Source organism: Acyrthosiphon pisum, chromosome A3 (genome assembly GCF_005508785.2).
Source record: "Acyrthosiphon pisum isolate AL4f chromosome A3, pea_aphid_22Mar2018_4r6ur, whole genome shotgun sequence".
In the NCBI taxonomy this organism is placed as follows: Eukaryota; Metazoa; Arthropoda; class Insecta; order Hemiptera; family Aphididae; genus Acyrthosiphon; species Acyrthosiphon pisum.
Genome location: NC_042496.1, coordinates 4,379,486 through 4,406,870, shown reverse-complemented (window position 1 = coordinate 4,406,870; position 27,385 = coordinate 4,379,486). Strand labels below are relative to the sequence as shown.

Here is a 27,385-nt window from a genome sequence, read left to right as displayed (position 1 = left end):
AGGTATTCCGTTAAAAAAGAATTATTATTATTATTATTTAAACGGAAATTAACAATTTTAGTTATTTTATTGTTGCATTTTAAAAATGTCTATTAATTTGAGGACTAATTTGTATGGTTCAATTTGGCATGCGAAATCAACTGTAATAGAAAAAAAAACATAAGATCACAAATATTTCTATAAAACTCAGTCGATGATTACTTAAGTTTGTTTTCAATTTCTTTTGAAGCTTAAATTTACTTTTTAGTCTAAAAATATATATTTATTGCCACAGATAATCTGCTAACTGGGTGACGTAGATATGCATATATTATAATAAATTGTATTCCCAAAATCTATAAAATTTATGAGCGCTCAATTAATCCATCAATCAAATCTATATATCAATCAATATAATGTACTTATTTTGCCTATTCTATATGCCGGGAAACACATTAGGTCTGCTGGAAGTATTTAAAACTTAGATGATAAAACAATACGGTTATATATAATTGCGGTATACAAGATAAAAAAAAAATAAACTCCATTGTAAAATCACTAGCTTCAACGCCCCGCTCAGAATCTAAAAATGAGGCAATATGGGGGTTTGACACCCCCTCCCCCTTGCACAATTACGTGTCGCTAATATTGTTTGTATATATATATCAAGTAAATATTTTGGCCTCAGCCTGGCCCATCAACTGGTACTAAAATTCTGACACCGCCACTGAAACAATACCTATATAATAATGAGACTAGGTAATAATTGTACCTCATTTTTATCAGTATTTACACCGATTTAGTGTAATCTATTCCCTAGATATACTTTAGGTATTAAATATTTTAATAATAATATATAATAATCCACTTCAATATGAATTTTTTGTTATCAATATCATAGTTAGATCCAGAAGGACCTTAAAAGCTAAGAAGTCTAAAATAGAGAATAAACTTCGCTTCTAAAAATGTACTGTTTCTGGACTTTTCGATTAGGTATGATTAAATATTTCGAGGCTGATGATGTATCAGTTGTTAATCCAACCTGTTTATCTAAAAATAGGATCATATTTGTTTTTACCTTTTTTTCGTAGAATATATTCAATGATGGATCGTTACACATTGTACGGCTTAGAAAATTAAACATTCATAAATAAGCGTATGTATATTATAGTTCATAAATATTTTATGAATGAAATCGTATGGATCATTTAATTAAACATTCCGTTATTATTGTATCAAAACTAAGTCTAGAGACACAGGCGCTCAGCGGAAGAATGCATTTTTAAAATGAAAAAAACTTAAATAAAATATAAAATTTTATAGTAGTACCTAATGTATTAGAATCTGGAAACTGCAGTATATTCTAATTTCTAATGAATAACTATTAAATTCATCATTGAATGTTTTATTCTGAGTTAACTTATGGGGACAGTCGTCTAAAAGATACTTTTTTAAAGTATTGAATATTCAAGTATAGATACAGGTACTTATTTTGAAAAGTATTTGAATATATAGTAAAAAAGTATTTATGGATACTTTCAAATTGTTTAAAATATTTAATAAATAAATTAGTCTTCCTTATAAATCAACTGTACCGATTTTAATGTTTTACGTTAATTTATAGAGCATTTTACAACCGTATAATTTGGTGTAACAATAAAATACTCATATAATTTTTTTGTCAAAATATTAGAATATTCGGTTGAGTACCTGACTTGACTACTGTACCTTTTGATTGCGGGCCTTGTGTTCCACTCCCAATTTATTTTTTCATTTATTAAGCTCTAGCCTCTAGTTAGGTATATACGGACATCCGTGTTCTCCTTTCGAGTTTTTTTTTATTCATTTATTAAATTAATGTTAATTTTGAAAATAAATGAAATGGATAATTTTAATATTTATAAATTAGTTTAAAATGTCAAAATAAATACGCTTAAAATTCCTGGGTGGTCTGGGCTAAAATGGATGCCACCACATTATTTCGTCGAAACGGTTACGCTTAAATAGTTGCTGCAACTGACATGTCCCATTCCAATGCAAAAGTTATGTTTAATTTTTTATAGTTTACCTAGTTTTTATTAGTTATTGCAGATAGATACATTGTGAAAAACTTAAACAATAAATATTATCATATTCGAATACAATTATTTGTATATTACATATTTTCGAACAATTGCCATTAAAACTATATTTTATACATCAGTACGTATCACAGCCAAGGAATATTCATTTTTACCTTACACATTCCCTGTCACTGTTCTCTTCACTTTAACCAGCCAATGAGAAGGATCCTTAGTTTGAAATATTTTGAGTGTATTTCTAACAGCAATATACCAAATAATTCCAATGATGGTGCATAAAAGCATTTCTATGTAATAGCCATTCACTGTTATAATACATTCACCTTTATCTGCTTTACACATCTAAATAAATAACATAATACATATTATAATAAAAGTTACGTAAAATAACAATTTTATAAAATGTTTATATCTAAATATCAAATATCAAATATCAATTTAATCATTAATGTTTCAATAAATATAGTTAAATATATTCATTCTATATACATTTTTATTTTAGATTCTGAGCGGGGCGAAGAGCCGAAACCAAAGAATGTATTGATATAGGTATCTAGTACTTAGTTGTTGGAAAAAATTCCCAGTACAAATCTTAAAAATTGATAAACGAAAAAAAAGTGTTAGATAAAATAGATTTTCTTATTTTGTTGTAATTCAAAACGAATGACCATATATTCTTGAATTATTCACCGAATGATTTTAGGTTGTGGCAAAAATAAGACGTCTTCGTTCAGAATCGTTTTTCATATGCAATGATTTATCATTAAATTCAAATTTACCACTCACATTACAGTGGCTTACTCAATGATGAGGTTCACTCGCCACCTAATGTATAGGTATTACAGAGCGGTTAGTGGTTACCTACTCCGCCCTTTTTAGTTTAAAATTAAGATCATTCAACAGTTTTCAATGCTTGGAGAATACAACCAATATCTTAGTCAAATTAATATAAATTAATTGAATAACACTCAATTAAATATTATTTTGTTAGATATTTTTGCAAATAGCTAGTAATTGGTATCAAAAAATAATGTAGTATGTTCTCAATTTTATAAAATAATATAATATAATTAAAATTGTATAATATCTTACATCTTGAAGTTCTCGTGTAGCACAATTATTTTTAGAATCCAATGAACATTCTTCGAACGTCAACACATCAATCATTCCAAGTGCAACAGTAGACGTCCACATAAAACCTAAATTTGCAAGAGTGTTCAATAACGTCATGTAAGTACAACCAAAACGAGGATCACTTATCCGAGCAAAAAAAGCTATTACAGCTACAAACATTGTGTGAGATAAAATCTATAAATGATATACATAAAGATTATTAATTGAATTAGGTACCTCAAGTAATTTTATTAATATTAATAAAAATAATTAAACGCTAACAGTATTACTAGTAACTAAATACCGCAATACCAATTCTTCAACTCCAGTCATAACGCTTAGGTATTTTCTATTTAAGGCCCGCACACACTGCCGCGGTGCCGATAAATTGTGTCCGGCTGAATTTTATCGCTGCTACTACCGACTTCGTGGCAGTGTGTGCGCCCTGTAGACCTTCTAGAAGGTAAGTAATCATGTAACATTCAAATTATAAATACACCACTGAAGTAAGTAACTCACTTGTTCTATTGATAGCAGACATACGAGAAGTGGATAGTAATATATTGAAGTATTTACTCCATCAAGTGTTATCAATTTGGGCGTATAATAAATTTGCACAACAAAGCCAATGTTCAAAAGTAATCTAAAATATAGATTTTAAAAGTATGTAATTATAAATTAAATTTCTACATAAAGTAAATATACTGATATTAATATTAACTATTAAGCGTTGTTTAAATGATTCTGCGTGGGTTTTAAGTTAGATGCGTGCGTGTGCCTATAAGCCCTTAAAAATGTGTTTATTTTACTGTGTAGCCTTGTATACTAAAATATAATTTTTATCAATTCAGTTATGGAAGTTATCAAATAAAATAATAATATTATAAACTGATATGGTATGATAGAAATTACAATATTGTATCTATAGGAGTGTGAAGCGGTCCGTCCTGAACGGTGGTTTCTGTATTAGGTTGACGGGGGCAGCACAATATTGAAGCTTAAATAAATGAAATACTGTCTCTCTGCTTAATCGTTTGGCATATAATAGTATTGTAACACGGGTTAAATATTGGCATACATTAAAGACGAAAGAGTAAATGAGTTATATTTATTCATGGGACAAATCATGTGTCATATCCAGAATAAGGGGAAATAACTATCTTACGACTCGTTTGGTACAATGGTGTTATTTTTTTTTTGTTTTTATCCTGTATATACAACATTTTTACCAGAAGGAGTTCTTCGATTTCAACATATAGTATCTTATCTTTAGAAAATTGGATAAAGATGGTACTTTAGGGAGTTATTTTTCATTTATTTAATGACACGGGAAAAACCACCGACAAATTACAAAAATGGGATTTAAATTTTTAACGCTTTGCTTATCACCATAGAAACGAATAAAAATAAAAGTAATGGTTTTAGTTACTTTGTTGTAATTAATAATATTAATTCAACTTACAGGCTATAATGAAATATAATAACAATATAAAATATCCAGACTGACAAATCGTCTCCGCTCAGAATCGTTTTTCATATATGATGATATCATATCATAGTATTCAAATGTAATAAAATCCATTATACAGTGACCAACTTGTAACCTACTGCATAGCAGAGTGACATCCACTTACCCACTTTTGTTATATGTAATATGAATAATAAATACTTATTGTAACTAGTTCTTTAATTTTAATTTGTCATATCTACCTGATGGGTATAACTTTCAAGTATACACTCATCGGTTTTGGACCTGAAGTGTATTTTCCTATAATGAATGGTAGAATAAAGTTTACTCCAGACATCACTGAATCTATTATCGATATGTCTTCTTTTGATACGCCTGCGTCAATAAGTTTTAAGATAGACACATTGCCAGTTGCAGCATATCCAATCTTTGATAAATACAAAAATAATAATAAATATTATAGATTGCTGAATTTAATTATTAATTAGGGATATTATTAAATTAGTAATGTTATGGGCTTTAAATGATACCCACGAGTGTGGGAAAATACATTATTAAATTAAAGCAGATACTTTTTTTTATGCAATAGACTATAGTCACTAGTACGATAATTAAAAAAAAAAACAGCATTCGTATTATAATTACCTTTGAAGTTATCAATATTATCGCCAGTATTCGTATGCTGGGTAACTTTAATATGTCCCATAATAGTAAATAGTTTTGAGCCACTTTGATTTTTTCTTGATCATCTTCAAATGTATTATCTTTTTCTTTTTTGAAGACACCAATTAAAGTTGTGAGCAATATAAATATTATGCCCCACGTGTATAATAAGCCTATACAAATTGAATAGGATGTAAGACATATTTAGTAAATAATATCATGTATTATACTAAGGAAGCTTAGAAACCATAAATTATTGTAATGGTGATTGCAAGTGACGATTAAAAGAAACAGCCTGTTTAATATAATTGTATAAAACAGAATGAATTTTTAACTATAAAATAATTTGCAAGTGCTTATGATCTTGAAAATTTGAAAATTTTTTTGGTTATTTTTTTCTGGATTACACAAAACAATTAAACCAATTTAGTCGAATACTAGTACTTGTAAATATTCCCATTTTTCCAAGTATATATCATTAACCCCCCTCCCCCCCAAGTAGGATGGTTGTATTTATTCGTGATTAAGTAGTACAAGTACTGCCCTATCCAATAATCTGTGCATTTGCTTAATTTTTACCCCCCCCCCCTCCCGACATAAGTACATATTAGATATAATTTGTTTACAAAAACTTTCTTAAAAGTTAAATATTGAATCAATATTTTTGCTCCAAAACGTCAAGAATCATGGCAGATACAAAAGATAATAATAATTAATATATATATATATAATATACACGTAATATTGTAAAACCAATACATTTCTCGCTCCACCCAGAATTTAAAAATTATTTTTCGATGTCGTACAGACAGTATGGAAATAATCGTGTGTATAATGTACTAAACAAATATACTTATTTTTTCTTCGGGCAAGTCACGGTGTCTGGAGAGAAGTGCCGCCATCCCCCACCCGGACATGGTAGATACCTATGGGTGCCCAGTAACAAATCAGCCAAGCCAACACGTGCTTACAAATTTACAATTTCTTCCCTACAACCAAAAACAAACAGCTAATGGCCTTAATTTCCGGGTTTCACGATCAATAAAAAAAATATTCTTATATTGATCTAGATTCTAGGGGATAATATTTTTTTGTTATGTTAAATATTAAATTGTTTCATCTAATTAATTAGTAAATAACTATAAACAAACAAATTAAACATTATGTCGCTCTTGCATATATTGTTAATTTTTAATTGATGTTATTACTTATATATTATATTATATTTTTTTCTGTAAAGATACCTACGTGTTTGTAATTTTGTTTTTCCGTTTTATTATATTTTAACTAAATTAGGCATGCATGCGTGGTGTAAAATAGGAAATAATGAAAATTACTCTGGAGTTTTAAATTTTAATGAAACTACTAAAATTAACAGTTAACATAATAAAACGCTCACTTACTTTTCACAGAAACTATGCCTCCCACGTCAGGTGCACTTCGTAAGTATTTATTACAAAACTCTTCAGACGTAAACAGAACAAGTACCATTGAACCTACCATAGAGCCTAATGTTTGTCCCGATGCATTGCAAGTGGACGCATAGCCTACGTTATTCCTGTAAACAAAAATTTCTGCGATAAACTATAGTCGACTTAATATTCATAATAATGATGTATTATAACACCCACTTTTTCAGCATTGTAAGTGCCCAACCGTCCACTGCTATATCCTGGGTGGCGGCTAAAAAGTTTATCATGAAGAAAATGTACACCAGCATCGTGACGTCTGGTTTTCCAGTTTCGGGTAGCAAGTTCTCAATATCACTGGCCGTATAAATTAAAATCGCTCCTGTTAACAATATAATATGATTTACATTAAAAAAAGTAATTTACAACATAAACCATTTTAGTCTATAAGAACTTATTAGAAATTACTATTATTACCAACCTCATTATTTCAATGAAAGAAATTATAATTTTTCAGTTAATAGTACTTTTAAAATGTATACAAACTTATATTCATATACTTATAAACTTATTCAAAAACAGGCTTCTATAAATTTAAGTATTCGTGTCATGGCATTTTTTTAGATTATTAAGACTAATATTAATTTAACATGAATTATTTACCGATTAAATATTGAACGGGTATTAGCCAAGACTTTCGCCTTCCAAATTTTTGTACATAGAGTGCGTCTACTAACGGCGCCCATAAGAGTTTCAAGCTAAATGGCCATTTTGATATACTGTATAATGCCTGAAAAAAAAAACAATGAATTATCTGCTAAAATGGCGAATTTTGTAGTCATAATAGATCAAAATATATAATGTATTATTATTTATCGGTTTACCTGATCTTTATACGTCACATTTTTCTTGCTTTGCAATAGTAATGATATAGACGAGGCTATGCCTAACGGCAAACCTTGCATTGTGTACAGTAATAGTAACAAAAAAAAGTTTATCCAATCCCCTTTTAAATTTGTTTTGGTCATTGTTGCATCCTCAATCTCTTCAGATATCTCCGGTTCCACTTTGTGTTTTGGCGATGTTTTCATGTTTTTTCAGTACTCAAAAAATAACCGTTCCGTAAGAAATGTATTATTGAACTACAACAATAATGAATATGCTATATTTTGAACATTAATAAATGTGTTCATTATATCCTTATCATAATATGTATGACCTACAGTATAATATTATCTGCTCTAATTAACTGTAATTTGCTGCAAATTATTGGACAGTAGTATTATACATCACAAACAAATTAAAATTAGATGTTAGCTTGTATAGTCATAGCTTACACATAATAACATTATGTAAAACTCGATAGCTACATAGTCTAGATCAGGCGTGCCCAACCCGCTATACAATATAAGCATACATTTTTGAAATTAATTTAAAAAAACAAGTGACTTACATATTAATTTATTGAATTATTGTTGTAAGATTGAAACTAAAAAAGTAATAATATGAGAAGTAACACAAATATAAGCCCATCAGTGATATAAGGTACCTATACAAATTGCGAGTAAGAAAAAACTGTATTAACAGTTTTAACTATTTTTTGACGTACAAAAATATTACAATAATATTTACAAAATGTCTTTGTGAATATAAGGTGTATTAATATATAATAATATATAATATATATTATAATGATCGTTATAAACACTCATATTATGATAATATTATGATGTAATGTATTCGAAGTTCATGCACCTTCAATTATTTAGATCCACCAGATTATACCAATAAACTATAATTCCAACATAATCAAATATACAATATTCGCTGATAAAGTAATATTATCATTAATAATAGAATACTGTTGTCTTCACGTTTATTAAAACAATACGTTGAAATAATCAAACGGTTATAAAATATATTTTAACACATGTACTTTGTACAATAAAATTGTACACATTAAATGATTAATCACATTATCACTAATCGCATTTTCTTAAACGAAAAAACAAAATTTTAATCTCTGTTTTGGTACCTTAATTTATTGGACATCTTAAATTATTAATTATTTATGGCTATGGCTCTATATACTTGGATCAAACATAATATATTTGGTAGCGCAATTCAAAGAAAGTTCATATATGGTATTGGAGTTAGTACCTATTTGGTATTATTAGGGAACCCTACAGAGTTATTGACACATTTTATTTATTTTACTATTTTGTACATAGGTACAAACATATATTATTTTGAACATATTTTAAAATGTATATATATATTATATAATATGATATATTTTCAAGTCAATAACCAAGTACAAGCCCCGAGGGCAGCGGTTACGCAACGCCCAAAACTGTTTTCGCAGCCAGGTCGAATGCACAAAGCAGCAATGATTTTGAAAAATGTATGTTTATTCGCAATAACAACGACATGCAAATAGTGTATTACTGGATCCGTTTGGTATATTTTTCAGGTACAAGTTACGTCTGACACTCGTCTGACAACGCCCCATATGATGTACGTAATTTACATTTTAAAACAGTTATTAATAATTACTTTTACTTTTAGTATATTACTGATCCGAATACAAGGACAATATTATTGTCACCGTCACTCGTCGCCAACGATATGTGTTTGTTTGGCTATCTGCACTATAACTTCGTGATCCGGATTTCTGACGGGTATTATTACTAGAAAAAGGATAGAAAGACGTTTTTTTTCCGGACCCCTCTATGTGGATTTAATTTTGCAGGGGAACAAGTGTTGTGTGAACTTTAATGAAAATTTGTGTGAAATGTAATGAATATTGAAAAAAAAAATCTAAAATGTAAATGTTTCGAGTGTGCCATGTGCCTCAGCACATATATTTTATCTAATTTTGATTTCTTAGGGGAAGGAGTGTCGAGCGAGTTTAAAAACTAGACCTGAAAGTTTACTGACATGGTAGTTATGTGAAATATTCACAAAAAAACGATTTTTAAAATGTTATTATAAGTGTTAAACATAAAGAGATATATTTTGCCATCCGTTGTGTTTATATACAATGTATTACATATTAGTATATTACACATATTAGATAATAATATGTTAACCACAATAACTGTTATAAGTTTATAACATAACATCATCAACAATTCAAAGTACACACATCGACCACAGGTTGAACTTGTCGATGGGTCTTAAACAGCGTGAAACACCGCAAGATGACTTATTTCAAGTAACTGTTGAGTCGTGAGTGATGACTTTAACGACATGTCTATATTTAACATTGTACTAGATGTATCATCTATGAGATCAAGATATACACAAGACCTATCGTCTTATGAGTAAGTACCTCGCAAGGTCACAAATATAATCGAATACTAACCAATCGTCTCATCGTTTTATTAACAAATTACTAATTAATAATTTCTACACGTGTCAAAGTGAATGCGGATCTTGTAACGTTTAAATAAACTTATAATTTATAATGTTTGTATATTTGAAAAAAAAAATCGATTCAACTATATAGGCTCTGAAGAAATTCTTAAAACGCACAGTTCAATGTAAAATAAGTTTTATGTCTTATGACCACGCAAGGAAAAAATGGATCAGAGTAGATACCTATTATTACCTTTATTATATAATTAATTTTTGGAACTTTTATATTGAAGTATAAAATATTTTATTTAATTATATTATTTCGATGTATATACAGTTTAATACGAAAATGGGTCACAGTTATTGTTTACCTTTATACAATTATACAATTACGTCAAAATAACAATCACAGACAACGGAAACGTTACGTCTCATTATAATAACTTGATGAAATCACTTGTAGTATAGAATTATAAAACTATATAATTATAATATGTAATAACAATCACCATAAAAATAAGTGTTTATCACTTACTTTATAGCCTTGACATATTAGATATGTAAATATTCATCGCCTTGGCCGTGTACACCTAGCCACCGAAGAACAAAAACCCGCTGAAGATGGAGCCAAAGTAAAAAAACACGCCTATACATTTCTGCTGCTATAACTCGTAAGTATAACACGTATATTAAATCTTGTACAATTATCGTCTGTAAATTTGAACTGAACCGAAAAACTGTATCTAAATACGTTGATTTATTTTTAAAAATGTACAGCGAGTTTTGCATACTTTAGCCCTTTGGCCTTTACGCTTACTTTTGCTAATAATCCTAGCTACTCTAATCCAACAATCCCGCATTAATAGCAGCATAGCTAACATCATACACCACCTATCCCAGCTATGTTACCTATAAGATACCTTCAAGATGACGGAAAATACTAGTCTTAAATACAAAAATATTTACTTTCCAGCATACGAGACAAAATTACCCAATTGCCTACCATAAGTATAGCCCGACTAGGAAACAAATTTCATTTTTCCCCTCGAAAACAAAATAACTTTTTTTACACAACGCTGTGATCTACAGTTTTTGTTTCACCTTCCTTTTTATAGTAATATAAATATATAATATTACATATTTTAAAAGTCTATACACTATTTTTTCATATACATATAATATAAATAGTACCTACTTATAATATTTTTTTTTTAAAATAATTTACTTGATTTGAAAAATTACAATCTATACAGCATGTACAATAAGTAATAATAATAATAATTTACAGACAGTTGGTTTTATAACAAATGAGGAGGAAATCACGCATTTATGACACCTCTTAATCATATAATATTTATAAATAAATATACATTATATATGCATACAATTTATACTGCACCTATAATACATTTTACATATGTAATATGTATATATCACGAAATAATGGCGTGATATATGCACTATCTAATAATAATATTGTTATATTGCAACATTGTTTTAATATTTTCCATTTTCCACTTTTAAGTTTTGCCATCGACATCATTCAAATGATATGTTACCAACATAAAGTATAACAATGTTTCTGTTTAAGAAAAAAATAGAAAATTTAAATTTAATAATCAATTTCTATATAGGTAAGTCGTGTGTAAGACAAATAATAACAATAAAAATATGCACAGTCAACATTTAAAAATAAATATATCATTATATATCTGTATAATATATATAATAAATTGAAAGTTATTATAACTCAACACATGATATTTACTATAATTACTTATTACATGGCGGGTTCAGTGTGAATGACGAATATTGTAATAATAAATCATCGTATGTAATAAAATAACAATAAAAGGCAATTGTTCAGTATACTGCATATCGATAATTTGACAACTCAATATGTTATCTACCAATGAAGTTACAATATGTCAAAATGTATTACATAATTAATTTAAACTATACATAAATATGTACGCTAAGTTGATTTAATTTTTAATTTTATGATTCGGTGCATCACACCTACAGATTTTTATTTCAAAACAACTTTTAACTAATCGTCATACAACATATTATTATGTTTGACTTGAGTTTTTCCGTACGTATCTAGGTGGGTACCGAGATAAAAATATAAAATACAACATTGTTTGATACATAATTTATATTTAGAAATTCGACTGAATATGATAATGTATTGTCACATCATTTTGGACTTGTCAATATTACTTAAAAAAAAGACTTTTGATTTTTGAAACAGAAACGTCCTTTTCGTATTCTTATCTACATGCACTATATTTGATTATTTTCGTTCATTTTATCTGATAGTTTAAACACCATTATTCATTACACCAATTATAGGTATCGTTGCATGACCTTGAGACATGAATAACTTTCATTGAGTTATAGTTATCGACATATCATAATCCTGATCGTTGTCGTTTCAATACAAAACTGACTCGATTATTTTATTTAGGATAAATTATTTCCCCAATCTAATAATTTGTATTTTTATATATTTTATTCTGTCGACATAGGTATAGATATTACAGAAAATAAATATACTATGTATGTGTTCAATTTAAAATGCTTGAAATTGATATAACTGAAGTTGATTGTAATAATAATAAAATATGCGAAGTAATGCAAATGTATATTTTCTGCCACAATGAGCTTATTTATTACAATATTTCCGAAGATGTTTCTAATTTGTTAGGTAGGGAACTTGTTTGTAGTTGTGATAAATGCTTTTCTTAGATTCTGAGTGAAACGATGAATGTATTGATTTTACAATGATGTGTGTTTTTTTTTTATTTTATTTTTTTATTTTTGTGTCTGTCATCACCTTTTAGGACATTAGGACAGTAAAAATGCTTAGATTTTCTTCAACAGTATCTTTTCTGATAGTAAAGTGAATCTAGTTGGTACTTTGGGGGGGTCAAAAGTAAAAATTTCCTAGTAGTTTTCAAAAGCGCCGTGAAAAACAAAAGAAAAATTAAGGAAAAATGGAAATTTTTACACAAAATATATTTTCGAAAAAATTGATTTTGGGTTTTTGGTGCAACTCTTAAACGAATTACCGTAGGTACATGAAATTTTGACTGAATGTTCATATTAGCATTTTCTATACACCATAACATTTTCCAAATATTTTGACTTATTTTGAGCTCTTTACGGACATTTTCAGTTTCCATTTTTTTCTGTAAATATCGATAAAATGTTATTTATTGAATAAAAAAGCTTGAAAATATGGAAGGCTCCTAGTATATTGTTTCAAAGGCAGATGAAAAAAATTAAAAATCCATAGTCACAATTTTTTTATAAACACTTTAAGTTCAAATATTGACAAAATAAGTAAAAATGACGAAAATTTGCAAATTATTTTGAGTTAGAAATTCATAAAATTTTTTCTTTTTAAATCTAAGATTTTAAAATGTAATACAAGATCATTCATAAGTTTGTCTATCTTTATATAAAAAAAAAAAATATCTTCAAGCAAATCAAATTAAATTTTTATGAGCGATTAAATTTCATATTTTTACAAGATTGGATATTCACTCCATTTTTCACGTAGCGGATTTTGTTATTTGTCGTAATTCAAAAACGAATAACTCTAGATACATGACAATTTCACTGAATGTTCATATTTTCATTTTCTTTACACGCTAAAATTTTGAAAATAATTTGACTCTTTCTGAGACATTGTCAGCTTTCAATTTTTTTAGTTTTTTTTTTCTATAAATATCAATAAAAATTTATTTGTTGGGTAAAAAAGTATGAAAATGTAATGCAAGGCTCCTGATATATTGTTACAATAGCAGTTGAAAAATATTGAAAATACATAGGCACAATTTTTTTTTATAAGCATTTAAAGTCCGAATTTTGACAAAATACATATATCAAATTTAAAATTTAATAATTATTTTTAGTTAAAAATGTATAAAATGTTCAACTTTTATAGTTAAGGATTAAAAATTTAAGACAAGGTTCCACGTAAATAGGGTCTATATAAATTACATTATTCACAATAATATCATCAAATATACTTAGTAATATCATAGGCTGACTGACCGTTTTCGCTCAGAATCGTTTTTCTAATACAATGATATTATATCATTGAATTCAAATTTAACACCATCCATTACAGTGACCCACTTGTAACCTACTGTACAGCAGAGCGACATCCACTTACCCACCTTTTTTTAATATTTTTTTAGCAATTAAATCCGAGCCTTACTCATAAGTAATTACTAGAGATCCAGATAATGGAGGTTTTTCAATAAATAGTTGAAGACAATTTTCAACAATAAATAAAATGATAGTTTATTTTTATTTAATTTGAGTACAAATTATAAAATTGTATAACTCGTGTCTGTGTGAGTGGGGCGAATGAGTTCAGGTCTCAACGGCTATGGTTATCTCAATATGCTGGGCTCCCGGCTCCCTTATACGAGTAAGTGGTAGTCCTATTCCATTGTCCTGGACCGGAGTTCACGGAGTTGTTACAAAAGGAATTTGTCCTTGTGGCTGTTGTAGTGAAAAGTTGTCATTTTCAACAAAATTCGAATGGCTGATGTCACAGATTTCTCCACCACCCGATGTTGTTTTTGGCAATAGCCCAAGATACATGGGTACCATTATTATGATACTACCTAGTATGGCTTTTAGGAATTCGTAACCGGTAACATAAAATATATTCCTCTTACACACGATTAATAAAAAATTACGATTGAAGTTCCAATTTAAATGGCTGCTTGATTTACTTGGCTTAATTACTCGGCAAAGAACAAGTTGGTGTGCAGTATAGGTAATACTATTTTGTAAACATTGAATTGTGTTAAAACTGGTCGCTTGGAAAGTCAGCCTTTACAAAAATTAGTAGGTATTGAAAGCATATAATACTTAGAACTACGGAAGAAACCTTTAGAGGTGACCCTACAAGATATTAGACTATAGTTAACTTATATTTAATTAGGCAAAACATTTTATTAGTTAATATATAGGTATCTCTCAAATTTGTGAACTGTGATTATCATAATTTAACATTAGTTGTTATCAATTATCAACCATTTTTAAATAATAACCGAATTAAATTATTTAAAATAAAAAAAACAAGCATTTATAGTTGAAGAAACAATGGAGGGTTTGAAATTAAACTGACTAAAAATAAAATAATAATATAATAATCATGTTTAATATTATAATCTTAATAGTTCTACATTTTTTAGAAAAATTCACATAGAATAAACTATTTTTTCAATAGGTCAGCTAAAAATTAAAATACAAGAATACAGATATAAGCTTGTACCTACTAATAATTGAATCTACCTATTATATTTATGAGGTCGCCTAGAAATTGTCAGGTTTGCCACGAGATATTGTGTGTTAATGGTTAGTAAGATTTAGATATAATATTATGAGTATTAAATAATAAATTATAATAATATAATAATTATATTATGATAATTAATGTTATAATTTATAGAGGAATCGTCCAATAGAAATTTTCGCGGAGGATTAATAATATATACAGAGGACAAGAAGATAATTTTTTTAATTTAATAATATTATGTATTTAATTTGTGTTAAAATATTACAGTATTTAAAATGATTATTATAACTAACTAGTACCTGCAAATAAATGCAAAAATGAACATTTTTTTTTGTTGGTTAAACGGGATCTGTTCACGAACAGTCAAAAATGCATATCATCTCTTTCAAAAAAGCTCATACCACCTCTGGTATATAGGTAGTGCAAGTATAGCTGAGTGGATATTGAACAAACACGCAGAACGATTGGTCAATAGAACCATACAATACTGTCTATTTTTCACGCAAAAAGCAATCAAAATATGTCACGTTACAGTAACGGTAAATACATTTTTTGTAATTGGTTTTTTCGCGTAGTTCACCAACCATTGAGATGGGCATTTCATTTGAAGATTTTTAAGAATATTTTTGAAAATACCATACCACAAGATTCCGAAAATAGTGCACAGTACCATTTCTATGTAATATCCGTTCACTGTTACAACACATTCACCTCCGTCTGTTATACACCTCTAAAAAATTATTAATACGCATTAATATAATTTATATGTTTTGATGTAATGAATATCTAAGGAGTAATATTTTCATTATTTATTGATAGGCAATTTCAGAATAACTTACGTTTTGAAGATCTGGTGAAGAACAATTGTTCTTGGAATCAAATGAACATTCTTTGAACGTTAACAAATCAACAATTCCAAGTGCCGTTAAAGATGACCATGCGTTTCCCAAATTTGAGAGGGTATTCAATAATGTCATGTAAGTACCACCAAAACGAGGGTCGCTTATTTTAGAGTAAAAAGCTAATAAAGCCACAAACATAGTATAATTTAGAATCTAAAAAAAAATAATAGAATTGATAAGAATAAATTTAAATAATTAAAAGCAGCTGTTGAAAGCTGATTATTTTTCATTGTTTTAGACCAATGTAAAAAATTAATTAATTAATAACAACTATATAAGTGAAAGAAAAAAATTCTATGTCTCTATTATAGAATTTTTATAAATATTGGAATTCCTTAGCCTCTTTTTTATTTTTTGTTGGAAAACCTTATGACAATTTTTTTCAGCAACATTACAGTATAAGTGTATTTTGGAAAAATGATATTAATTCGGTACTCTATACTAGATTAACTATTTAACCTAGGTATTGAAAATTAATTTACTAAAAAAACATATTAAAGAGAACCAGCAATATAAATTCGTTTTCAAAATTCAAATAAGACTTTAGGTACTAGGTGAATTTTTCTTCCACTATTTCTATTTGATCCTTTCATACTTGACCTGAATTTGAAATTTTTTGATAGTTGTACAATATAACTACGTGTCACGCACACTTAAGATCAGCTATTACACCCATACAAATTCATACAGAACTTCCACATGGATATAGAATATTGGCTAGATTTTAATATAAGTTATGTTATACAGAGTACCTACACTTAAATTACGATGTACACTTTAAAAACGTAATAAATAAAAAATACATTTTAAATCAAACTTTACTGCATTATAAGATAATTGTAAGAACTAACTTACTTCCTGTATTGATAATATAATTACTAATATCACGTAGTAATAAATTGGAATATTTATTAGTCCATTCATTTTTATCAATTTTGGTGTATAGTATATTAGCATAATAAATGCAATGTTCCAAAGTAATCTGAAATAAGTGTACATTTTAAAATATATGTGACATATGTAATTACACGGTATCTAAATTCTAGATAGCTTAAGTTAACTAAAAAAATATTTTTTATTATTGTGTATTTTTAAGAAATATAAAAAATATTTTAAAAACTGAAGCCTATTGAAAATAATCCATTAATATGATTTAGATTGACATCACGTCGGTTTAGTAATAAAGAATGTTCAAGTAAAATTATATTATACTGTATAATTAAACAATATGATATTATATATTTTATATTCCAATTCTACAATAATATAATTGTTTTAAGAATTGAAATAATGAAAACAATATAAATATACAGAAATAATTAATTGTGTAGGTAACATCTGATATTTTATGTGCTAACTTATTATGGTACCAATGCATTATATTGTTGTAATTAAATAAATTGTATTTACTTAAGAAGAATAGCTTTTAAGTATATACTCATCGGTTTTGGACCTGAAGTATATCTTGCAATAATGAGAGGTAAAATAATTTTTGCTACAATTATTGATGTATTTATTAACATCATGTCATCTTTTGATACACCAGCGTCAATCAGTTTTAAAGGCGACACACTGTCGGTTGCAGCAAATCCAACCTTTTATACGAACAAAAAAATATATGGGCATAAATTAATACAAAAATACGTTATCAACGTATTTAAAAATACATATTTGATGATAATGTAACATTCATAACTATATTCTAAATGTATGAGTAAAATAATATTTAATAGTATGGAGGTAGGTATAAGAAAAGTAAATATATCAATAATTGAAATATAGCTTAACAATAAACAGTAAATTACCTATGTTATTTTTGAAGAAACGTAAAACTATTAAGTATACCGGGGTGGTTCACCAAGTATGCTCGCTCACTTTTTCTTCTTTAATAATATAATTATTCTTAAACTCATTTTTGGAATTTTAAAATATAGATACTTAAAGACCATATTTTCAAATAGAAATTTGTATCACTACAAGAAACTCTATATGTAATACAAAAAATCTCAAAATCAGATTCTGAAAAAATGTATTGTTAATGAAAAAATGGTGGTGACCATGTTTGTTGAATCAACCTGTATATCTAAATCTAGACTACCTACCTATCGTAAAATATTATTATTACATTATTAGAGCATTATTTAAACGTATTTACCACAAAATAGCATAATTTTAACTATGATTATTTACCTTCACTGTCAACAATGCTATCGCAAATATCCGTATAGTAGGTAGTTTGCATATGTCCCATAGAAGACGATAGTTTTGAAAAATGTCGAGCTTTACATGGTCATCTTCTAATGAACAATCCTTTTCATTTTTGAATATAGCAATCAATGTCGTGATAAACATAAATATAATGCCCCAAACGTATAATAATTCTATACAAATGTAATAATACCATATATGTGTGTGTACTTTAAATATAATGGCATATATATATAATATAATTTATATAATGGTATTAATTAATAATATTATTATTTTTTTTTTTTTTAATAATGATACCGTAATAATATGAATAATATTATATCCAAAATGCAATTATAATCATATTCATTATACTTATATAATTTAAAGTAAAAATTAGCATAATATTATTTTTATGTTAATCAAGAACATAAATGTATGGTGTATAATTTATAGAAATGTCTATTAAAATATAAAAATTTGGATTCTGCGTGTAGTGTGAGAGTTATTTCCCATAGTAGAGAATTTAAATATTAATGTGACTTCTGTGGAATATTTTAATATACATAACAAAACATCTATAGTTTCAGCGATCGATTGATAGATTTTTCAACGACTCACGTTCCATGGTAACTATTCCTTCCGTATCAGGCTTAGCCCGCAAGTATTTGTTGCAAAAGTCTTCAGACGTCAACAGGGTGAACCACACAGAACCTATCATCGAGCCGATCGCCAAGCCCGTTGTATTGCACATGGACGCATATCCCACATTATTCCTGTGTAAATATGTTAGGGGATCGATTAAAACGCGAAGGGGTTTTATACATACGTAATCGGAAACTAATGACACCTACTTTTTCAGCATTGTAAGTGCCCAACCGTCAACAATTATGTCTTGCGTGGCCACCAAGAATGTAGCGACGAAAAACACGTACACTAGTTTCTCTATGTTTGGTTTTCCCGTTTCGGGCAACAAGTCATTGATGTCATTGGCTGTGTAAAGGAAGAATGATCCTGTTCGAAGAGAATGCAATATGGTTTTGTTAAATGCACAAGAGGAAAAAAACTTTTAAAAACTGGTGAATAGAACAATTTTACATACATTGGTTGTAATAGATGTATTATGGTGTTACAAAAATATTATAATTTACATACCCATTATATATTGCACCGGTATGAGCCAAGACTTTCGCCTTCCTATCTTTTTTACGTAGATTGCGTCTACTAAAGGAGCCCACAAGAGCTTCAAAGTGTATGGCCACATCACTAAACTAAAAACAGCCTATGAAGAAACACAACTTGTTAATTTTAATGCACCTACATCGCAAAACAATATTAACTCGATTTACCTGATCTTGGTAAGAAACATTTTTATTACTTTGTAAAAGTATCGGTATAGCACTAGTTAAGCCTAATTGCAACCCTTGTAATGTATACAGTAATAATAATATGAAAATGTTCAACCAATCTCCTTTTAAATTGGGCTTGTCCGAAATTGAAATGTTTGTCACCACGTATTTGTTTGGTTTACTCCCAAGTTTTGTTGATGTTGTCATATTTAATGGACGTAATTCACGTTAATTTAAAATAAGTGGCCGAAAACGGTGAATAGGTAACGTATTTGTATCGGTCGGTGCAGTTGACATACTAAAGAAAAATTAATAAAGTATTTCACTATAATCTAATCACATATTTCTGACCCATATGATCGGAATTGTATTTCAGAAATGTTTTCAACGTTGGTAAGGCAGTCACTGCTATACACATAACTTAAATCATTTGAGAATGGATTATATAATACTATTATGTACTTCGTATTAAATTAAAATTGTAGTTTATTGGAAAATATGGTACCGAGTTATATTATATTTAATTTTGTAATAATGTTTAAATTTTAGGTACAATTATACACAATAATTCGCAAATTTTATGAACACAATTAAATTCAAACACAAGTGAGTTTGAACCACGTTTTAAATTTTGAGAATAAAATAGTGGTTTATAATAAATGATAGGAGATTTTAATTGTAATGAAAAAATACATTTACAATATATTATATTATTTACTATATAGATGAATAATTTATAAATATAAATATCGTACATAGTATTATTTATTATTAATAAAAGATATACGCATGATAAAACCAAACAAATATATTATTTAGAATATTTTCGATTGTACAAAAATTCAATAGGTAGGTAATTAAGTATTTTGAATGTTGAGCACGTTAAAAATATGACCATGGCCGGTATTACGTATGCACATTCATAATTTTATTAAAAATATTTAAAGGTTACGTTGTTTAAACATTTCAATAACTATTATAAACTCGACACATTAGAGATTAATTAAACGGAATTCCGTAAAAATTGTTTTGTTGAGTTTACAACAATGATAAATAGGTACATTTCGTATTCAGAACGTACTTTATGGTGAAAATATGTGTAAATATAAATCAAAATATGTACAAGATAATAATAGTTATAATAGGTAATAATAATAATACAATAGGTAAGTCAATAAATGTTTATTTATAAATATTTCTACCTAAAACGGCTGAAACCTATGTCATATAGTATGCAGAACTAAAAAAATTATTTTAAACTTTGATTTACAAACTTAAAAATAAATTATAACAAATTTTACATAATTTGTGCTGTTTTATATGTTTTTAAAACCACATTAAAATCGATTTATTTTTCAAAATACTAATTTTAACCATACAAATTAGCATTCTAGTTGTTAAAAAAATTACGACTTTACATCCATGGTGTAAGCATTCTTGTCATTTTCAAATTCTTGAACTTTCGTATTAATTTGCCAATGAGTTGGACTCTCACTTTGCAAGCGTTTGAGTATATTTTTAAAAATAAAATACCAGATGATACCAAAAATAGTAAAAACAATAGATTCTACGTAATATCCATTAACTATTACGATACAATCACCTCCTTTTGATTTACACATCTAAATAAAATAATCAAACATAAAATTAAAATTTATTTTACTAATAGTGTTCGGAATTTTGGATATCTGCATAAAAATAAAAAAATTATAAATTGTATTCTGGACATTGGACAGGTGCTTACATTTTGAAGATTTAAAGTAGAACAATTATTCTTTGAATCAAACGAGCATTCCTTGAACGTTAAAACATCTATCAATCCAATTGCAGCAGATTTTGACCATAGAGTTCCTAGATTTGAAAGGGTGTTCAATAATGTCATGTAAGTACCGCCAAAACGAGTATCACTTATCCGATAGTAAAAAGCTCCCAAAGCTACTGTCATAATGTTAAATTGGATCTAAAATATATGTATATATATATATTCAGCTTACTTTATTTCAACTTTTTCAAAAAAATTTTTCACCACACTAAATAATTAATTAAGTGGTAATTATAAATTAAATTTAAGTTACTCACATCGTGGATTGTTTGTATAATTAATAATATCGCATAGTAATACATTGGAATATCTATGACACCGTTATTTCTTATTAACTCTGGCGTATAATAAATTAGTAAAACAAATAAAGAGTTGCAAAGTAATCTGAAATAAATAAATATAATTTTACATGCTATTAGTACCTATACAATTGTGTTTATGAAGGAAGTATTCATGAAATGATACATTATATAACTAATAAGTACCTAATGAGTAATTATGAGATACGAAACAAAATTATATAAAAATTTATGTAATTTTGTATTCCGTACTTAAAATTACAAAAACGATTAAATTAACTTATTTATATAACGATTGGATTCATTAAATTACCTAATAATCAAATAAAAAAATAAAAAAAATGACCAAAATGACACAATTTTATTTAAAAATTCAAAATATTGGTGTAATTGTTAAAACATATTGGTGGTTTATTTTACATTATAATATTTAATAAGTTATTTTAAATGTTTATAATGTTTATATATATATAATATGTATATATATTTTTTTCATTAATTAACCCGTGGCAACTTAGGACATTGGGTGGTTTTTAGCTGTGTAGGTTTAAACGCGTTTTTCACAGTTTGGCAAATTTTTTAGTGGGCATGTATTTGGTATGCCCGGCGCGCGGGGGGGGGGGGAATGGTGGCACTTCTTCTCCGGACACCGTTACTTGCCCAAAGAAAAATGCCGCCCGCTGCCGAGGTTTTGACCGGCGTCGGTGCGCGTCGCAACCAACGCCTTAGTCTAGGCCACTCCGTTCAACTTTATATATATTATGTAGCATCTATAAAAGATTACCTACAACCAAAAATCAATAACTATATATTATAATCAGTATAAATTTCTAGAATTTCAACAAAATTAACATTTCAAATTATTATTGATTATGGAACATATTTGTTTGTAGAAAAATACAAAAATTCTTAATAAGACCAAAGTTATAGATTTTATTTTTAAATTTACTCAAAATTCTAAGTGTTTAGAATTTACGTTTTGAGTGAAAATTTTATTGGGGTCAATAGGTAATTAGGTAATATTTAAATTTGAATACCTGATGGGTGTCACGTTTAGGTATATGCTCATCGGTTTTGGACCTGATGTGTATTTTACTGCAATCATTGGTATAATAATTTTTATAGCATACATTCCTGTCTGTATAATCATAATGTTGTCTTTTGGTACACCAGCATCTATGAGTTTCAAGGTCAACACACTGTCAGTTGACGCAAATCCAATCTTAAATAATCGATATAATATTTTTAGGCAATAAATTATATCTTAGGTGCCAATATCCAATAGTTATAGTGAAATTTAAAAATAGAAGTTATATTTAATTAGTGGAAAAGGAATAGTTTTCCGTAATTATTATAGTTATTTTATCGGAATCAGAAAAATAATTGGGACATTTTAGAGCGAATATTACCTACGTAAAAAGTTTCATTTTATGATACATATATACATTTTTTTTATGGTATTTTAAGCAATTTTATATTATTTTTATTTTTTAAGGACAAAAACGACAATATTATATCGAAATATATCGAAATATGTGAAAATAAGTACCTATTTAGTTGGTAAGTTAATAAAAACGGAAACGTTGTACCTACGTATTTCTGTGCTCAACCGTATGGGTATGGTACAGCTGTTGAATCTCGATAAGTCGAAAACCTTAATAAGTTGAAATAAATGCTATTGCCTTGGCTAACCTCACCTTAGTAAGTCAAAAACTTGAAAACCTTGTCAAGTCGAAAAAATTTAATTTCCCTTAAATTTCGACATGTTGAAATTCAACTGTATTTTGATTTTTTTATGGAATCCTATTGTTTGATTGCATCTGTGCACAATTAAGTCGCGAAAAAGGTAAACTATACTCAATCGGACTGAAAGCCCTCTCAATAGACAGTACGATTAAGAAAAATACATTTAGGACGGAAATCATAATTGACCTTTTTCGTTGTTGGCAGAAACAGGCAATGGATAAATCAGCAAACAGGTTTCGAGCGGACAAGAGCTATGAATTATCCGGTCATTTATTAAATAGAATATTAGGTAAGGAAAACTTAAATTTTGCGTTGATAATGCTAATACTTACCATCATTGTCAACAATGCTATTGCCAATATCTTAACACTGGGTAAGTTTAAAATGTCCCACAAGAGCTTATAGTTTTGAAATGTATTAAGCTTAATGTGATTATCCTCTAATCTATTATCTTTTTCATTTTTAAAAATGGCAATTAATGTCGTAATTGTCATAAATAAAGTGCCCCAAATCAAAAATAAACCTGTAAAAAGTATATGATATAAATTTAACAATTACATACTATAAATGTCGTATACATTTAGTTTCAAAGAACATAATTGTAATATAAATGCATTCTTCACTTCACATGGAATTTAAAATAAAAGCAATAGCGCAGTGGCGTAGCTGTGAAACTTTTTTTTTTTTTTTGGGGGGGGGGGGGGTATTAAAAACCTCACTTTAAAATTATTGAAATGTAAAAGTATAATATGATCAAAAGTAAATATCCATTAAGCAAAATAATAAAAAGCGCATTGGTGATGGGAGGCAAGTGCCCCCACTCAGCCACTGTAATTGCGTAATGCATTGTGATTTCACGTGAACCTAATAGTGATAACTGACAATACAGTATTATGTGGTATGAATTGATTTTAGTCTTCAACTTCAAACTTCGCAGTTATTAAATTTTTCCATATAACATAAGGATTAAGAACTAGAAATCATTCCTGGTTACGATTAATTACATCTTTAACAGGTAATTCCAATCATATTTCGTATATGTGTTCTTAAGATTCTATCAAAATAATGTTATCCTAAAAAGATATTTGCTAGTTGTTAATTTGTTTTTTTACCGACTTACTTTTTACAGTCACTATTCCTCCAACATTATGCGTAATCCTTAAATATTTATTGCTAAAGTCTTCTGACGTAAACAGAATGAATGACACGGCACTTATCATTACACCCATTACTTGACCCATTGCAGCGCAAGTAGACGCATAGCCTACATTTTTTCTATATAGAACCATAATAAAACACACATATATATTATATATAAACAATTTTGTATCATAGAATTAATTTAACAATAATCTGCCAGATATAGTATACGTAGGTAAACAAAAATAAAAACACAAACTTCTGTAGCAAAGTCAATGCCCAACCATCAACTACTATATCTTGGGTGGCGGCCATGAAGGTAGATGTGAAAAACACAAATACTAGTTTAAGTATGTTTGGTTTTCCCGTTTCGGGCAACAAGTCATTGATATCGATAGCCATATAAAAAAAGCATATTCCTATTCAACACAAATCACTATTAAAACTAAAAAAGTAATCTAGTTTAACTATAAGGAAATCACCGACTGTTGGGTATTTTAATCCTCAGGCTGTTACTCAGCTCATCTTTAGGCAAAGGTGGGCATTAACTTGTTAAAAAGTTAGTTTTTTGTTTTTAACTTTTTAACTTATTCAATTAAAATATTTATTGTTGTAACTTAACTTTCAAAGTTAATTATTATTGTTGTGCTCTTAAGTTAATTTTTTTTTCGTGTCATGCGGAACCAACTAGACAATACTGATTCTATGACTCTTTTTCGATTTTGGTAATTTTTTTATACTTATGTATTATAATTATCTAATTTTTTACATATTGTTGAAACGTCTTAATAAATGTTTGTATAAATCAAAATAGTGGCAGTTTATAACTTAGAAATATCGTAACTTGAAAAAAAATTAACTAAAAAGTTTTTTTTAACTGAGTGAAGTTAAGTTTATTTTGTATCTCAACTTTAAACTTATCTAGTTAAATTTTTTTTTTTTGTTAACTTAACTTAACTTTTAACTTAACTGAAGGCAATTTAATTTAATTAACTTGCCCACCTCTGTCCTTAGGGTTATTTATGATTCATACAAATTATAATCAACGATAGCGATTATTTCAACGTACAATTTAAGACACACTGATACAGTGATACCGATTCAATGTTTTTTAGTAGAAAATATGTAGTAAAGAAAGTAAAATGTACATACCCATTAAAAACTGAACTGGAATAAGCCATGACTTACGCCTTCCAATTTTTTGTATGTAGAGTGCATCTACCAAAGGAGCCCATAACAGTTTTAAGCTAAATGGCCACACAACTATGCTAAATAAAGCCTATAACAAACATATAGCAACATTTTTATGGACATGAAGTAATTTCAGTACATTTGAGATTAAAATGTCAAATACATTTACCTGTTCTTTGTAAGTTACATTTTGTTTACTTTGCAAAAGCATTGGAATAACTGTAACTATGCCTAAAGGAATGCCTTGCATTATGTAAAGCAACAACAATAGAAAAATATTAGGCCAATCTCCTTTTAAATTTGATTTGACCAACATTGATTCTTTTGTCACTGTTGATTTTGGTTCATCTTTCTGGTTTGGTAATGTCATACTTACTCAGTAGTTTGAATGTATGTAATAATTACTATACAATAGTTACATATTTGTACACACCACAGCTCTTCATGAACTAAGGCTAAAACTGTCTTAGATTTTGACCTACCACCTATACACTCTATTATATTATCATAATGAAAATCGTACCTACGTATTAATATTTGTTATAATTATTTTTACTATCTTATTCATGATTAGATTATTTATCTTATAAATAAAACATGTGTTCCTACCTTTGAAATAAAAATCATCGAACAATGCATAAATATTTATCAGTGAACACTGAACAGTTCACAATGTATTTGTACCAATAACTGAATTTAGGGAGCAAAAGAGAAAGCGAATCTACGAGTCAGATTTTATTATTTGATAACCCGTGTGACTGCGTACCTATATACAAATTGTATGTTTTAAACATGGATTAGTTAATTAAGTTAAAAATAATAAAAGATAAACGAGTGATGGATAATGCTAACTAGTATTCTCAATCAAAATTGATATAATGGCCAATTTCGTTTACATATATTTCTATAATTATTTTGATTTCTAGCAGTTAATATTTTAACGACATTTATGAAGTGTACTACGCTAAGCAGCTGAACAATAATGTAAGTAAGCAGCAGAATTTGGGAACGGAATATAATATATTAACACAAAAAAACCCGTGAATAGTAGGTACATATAGCACACATTTATGTATAATATATTGTATATTCAATTACATAAAAATAATTTTGCATCATTTTCTGCAACACAGGGATTTGTTGGGATTCTTTGGCTCATGGAAAACGAATAATTTATAATTTCCAAGGGTTATATAAAATAAAGTAGTTATGATAATTGTATTTAATTTTATATGTGTATTTTATACTCGCCATTTGATCAAAAATGACTGTGGTAAAAATATCTATAGTTTACGTTCGAGTTTTAACGGAGTCCAAGATAGGGTAAAATGGTAAATCCGCTAGCAT

The 27,385-nt window shown here is 27.9% G+C and overlaps 3 protein-coding genes and 1 long non-coding RNA gene across 6 annotated transcripts in view; 1 reads left to right on the top strand and 3 right to left on the bottom strand.

Annotated features, from left to right (window-relative positions):
• Positions 1–118: 118 nt before the first annotated feature.
• LOC100162627 (acetyl-coenzyme A transporter 1) lies at positions 119–8,134 on the bottom strand. The gene is made up of 10 exons (XM_001950680.5): positions 7,598–8,134; positions 7,377–7,503; positions 6,936–7,095; positions 6,708–6,862; positions 5,287–5,477; positions 4,884–5,068; positions 3,693–3,816; positions 3,153–3,368; positions 2,216–2,402; positions 119–140 (listed from the first exon to the last, which is right to left on the bottom strand). Exons 1-9 carry the CDS (start codon positions 7,802–7,804, stop codon positions 2,217–2,219), a joined length of 1,551 nt encoding a protein of 516 aa, XP_001950715.1. The 5' UTR covers positions 7,805–8,134; the 3' UTR covers positions 119–140; position 2,216.
• Positions 8,135–15,698: 7,564 nt separating this feature from the next.
• LOC100570897 (acetyl-coenzyme A transporter 1-like) lies at positions 15,699–20,441 on the bottom strand. The gene is made up of 9 exons (XM_016807129.2): positions 19,841–20,441; positions 19,647–19,773; positions 19,346–19,505; positions 19,113–19,267; positions 18,492–18,682; positions 17,712–17,896; positions 17,157–17,283; positions 16,239–16,454; positions 15,699–16,129 (listed from the first exon to the last, which is right to left on the bottom strand). The coding sequence occupies exons 1-9, from the start codon at positions 20,045–20,047 to the stop codon at positions 15,923–15,925; spliced, it is 1,575 nt and encodes a 524-aa protein (XP_016662618.1). The 5' UTR covers positions 20,048–20,441; the 3' UTR covers positions 15,699–15,922.
• A 305-nt stretch (positions 20,442–20,746) lies between these two features.
• Positions 20,747–26,566, bottom strand: LOC100169508 (acetyl-coenzyme A transporter 1). The gene is made up of 9 exons (XM_001950731.5): positions 26,208–26,566; positions 26,000–26,126; positions 25,107–25,266; positions 24,828–24,982; positions 24,040–24,230; positions 22,999–23,183; positions 21,920–22,046; positions 21,585–21,800; positions 20,747–21,462 (listed from the first exon to the last, which is right to left on the bottom strand). The coding sequence occupies exons 1-9, from the start codon at positions 26,406–26,408 to the stop codon at positions 21,247–21,249; spliced, it is 1,578 nt and encodes a 525-aa protein (XP_001950766.2). The 5' UTR covers positions 26,409–26,566; the 3' UTR covers positions 20,747–21,246.
• LOC107884393 overlaps positions 24,417–27,385 on the top strand; it is a 9,157-nt gene continuing 6,188 nt past the window's right edge. The window contains exon 1 of one of the 3 annotated variants that reach the window (XR_003839810.1): positions 24,417–24,722. This is a non-coding gene — a long non-coding RNA (uncharacterized LOC107884393). Of the gene's footprint in view, positions 24,723–26,847; positions 27,023–27,385 lie in introns of those variants that run through there. The other 2 variants (XR_003839808.1, XR_003839809.1) reach the window with 2 other exon arrangements.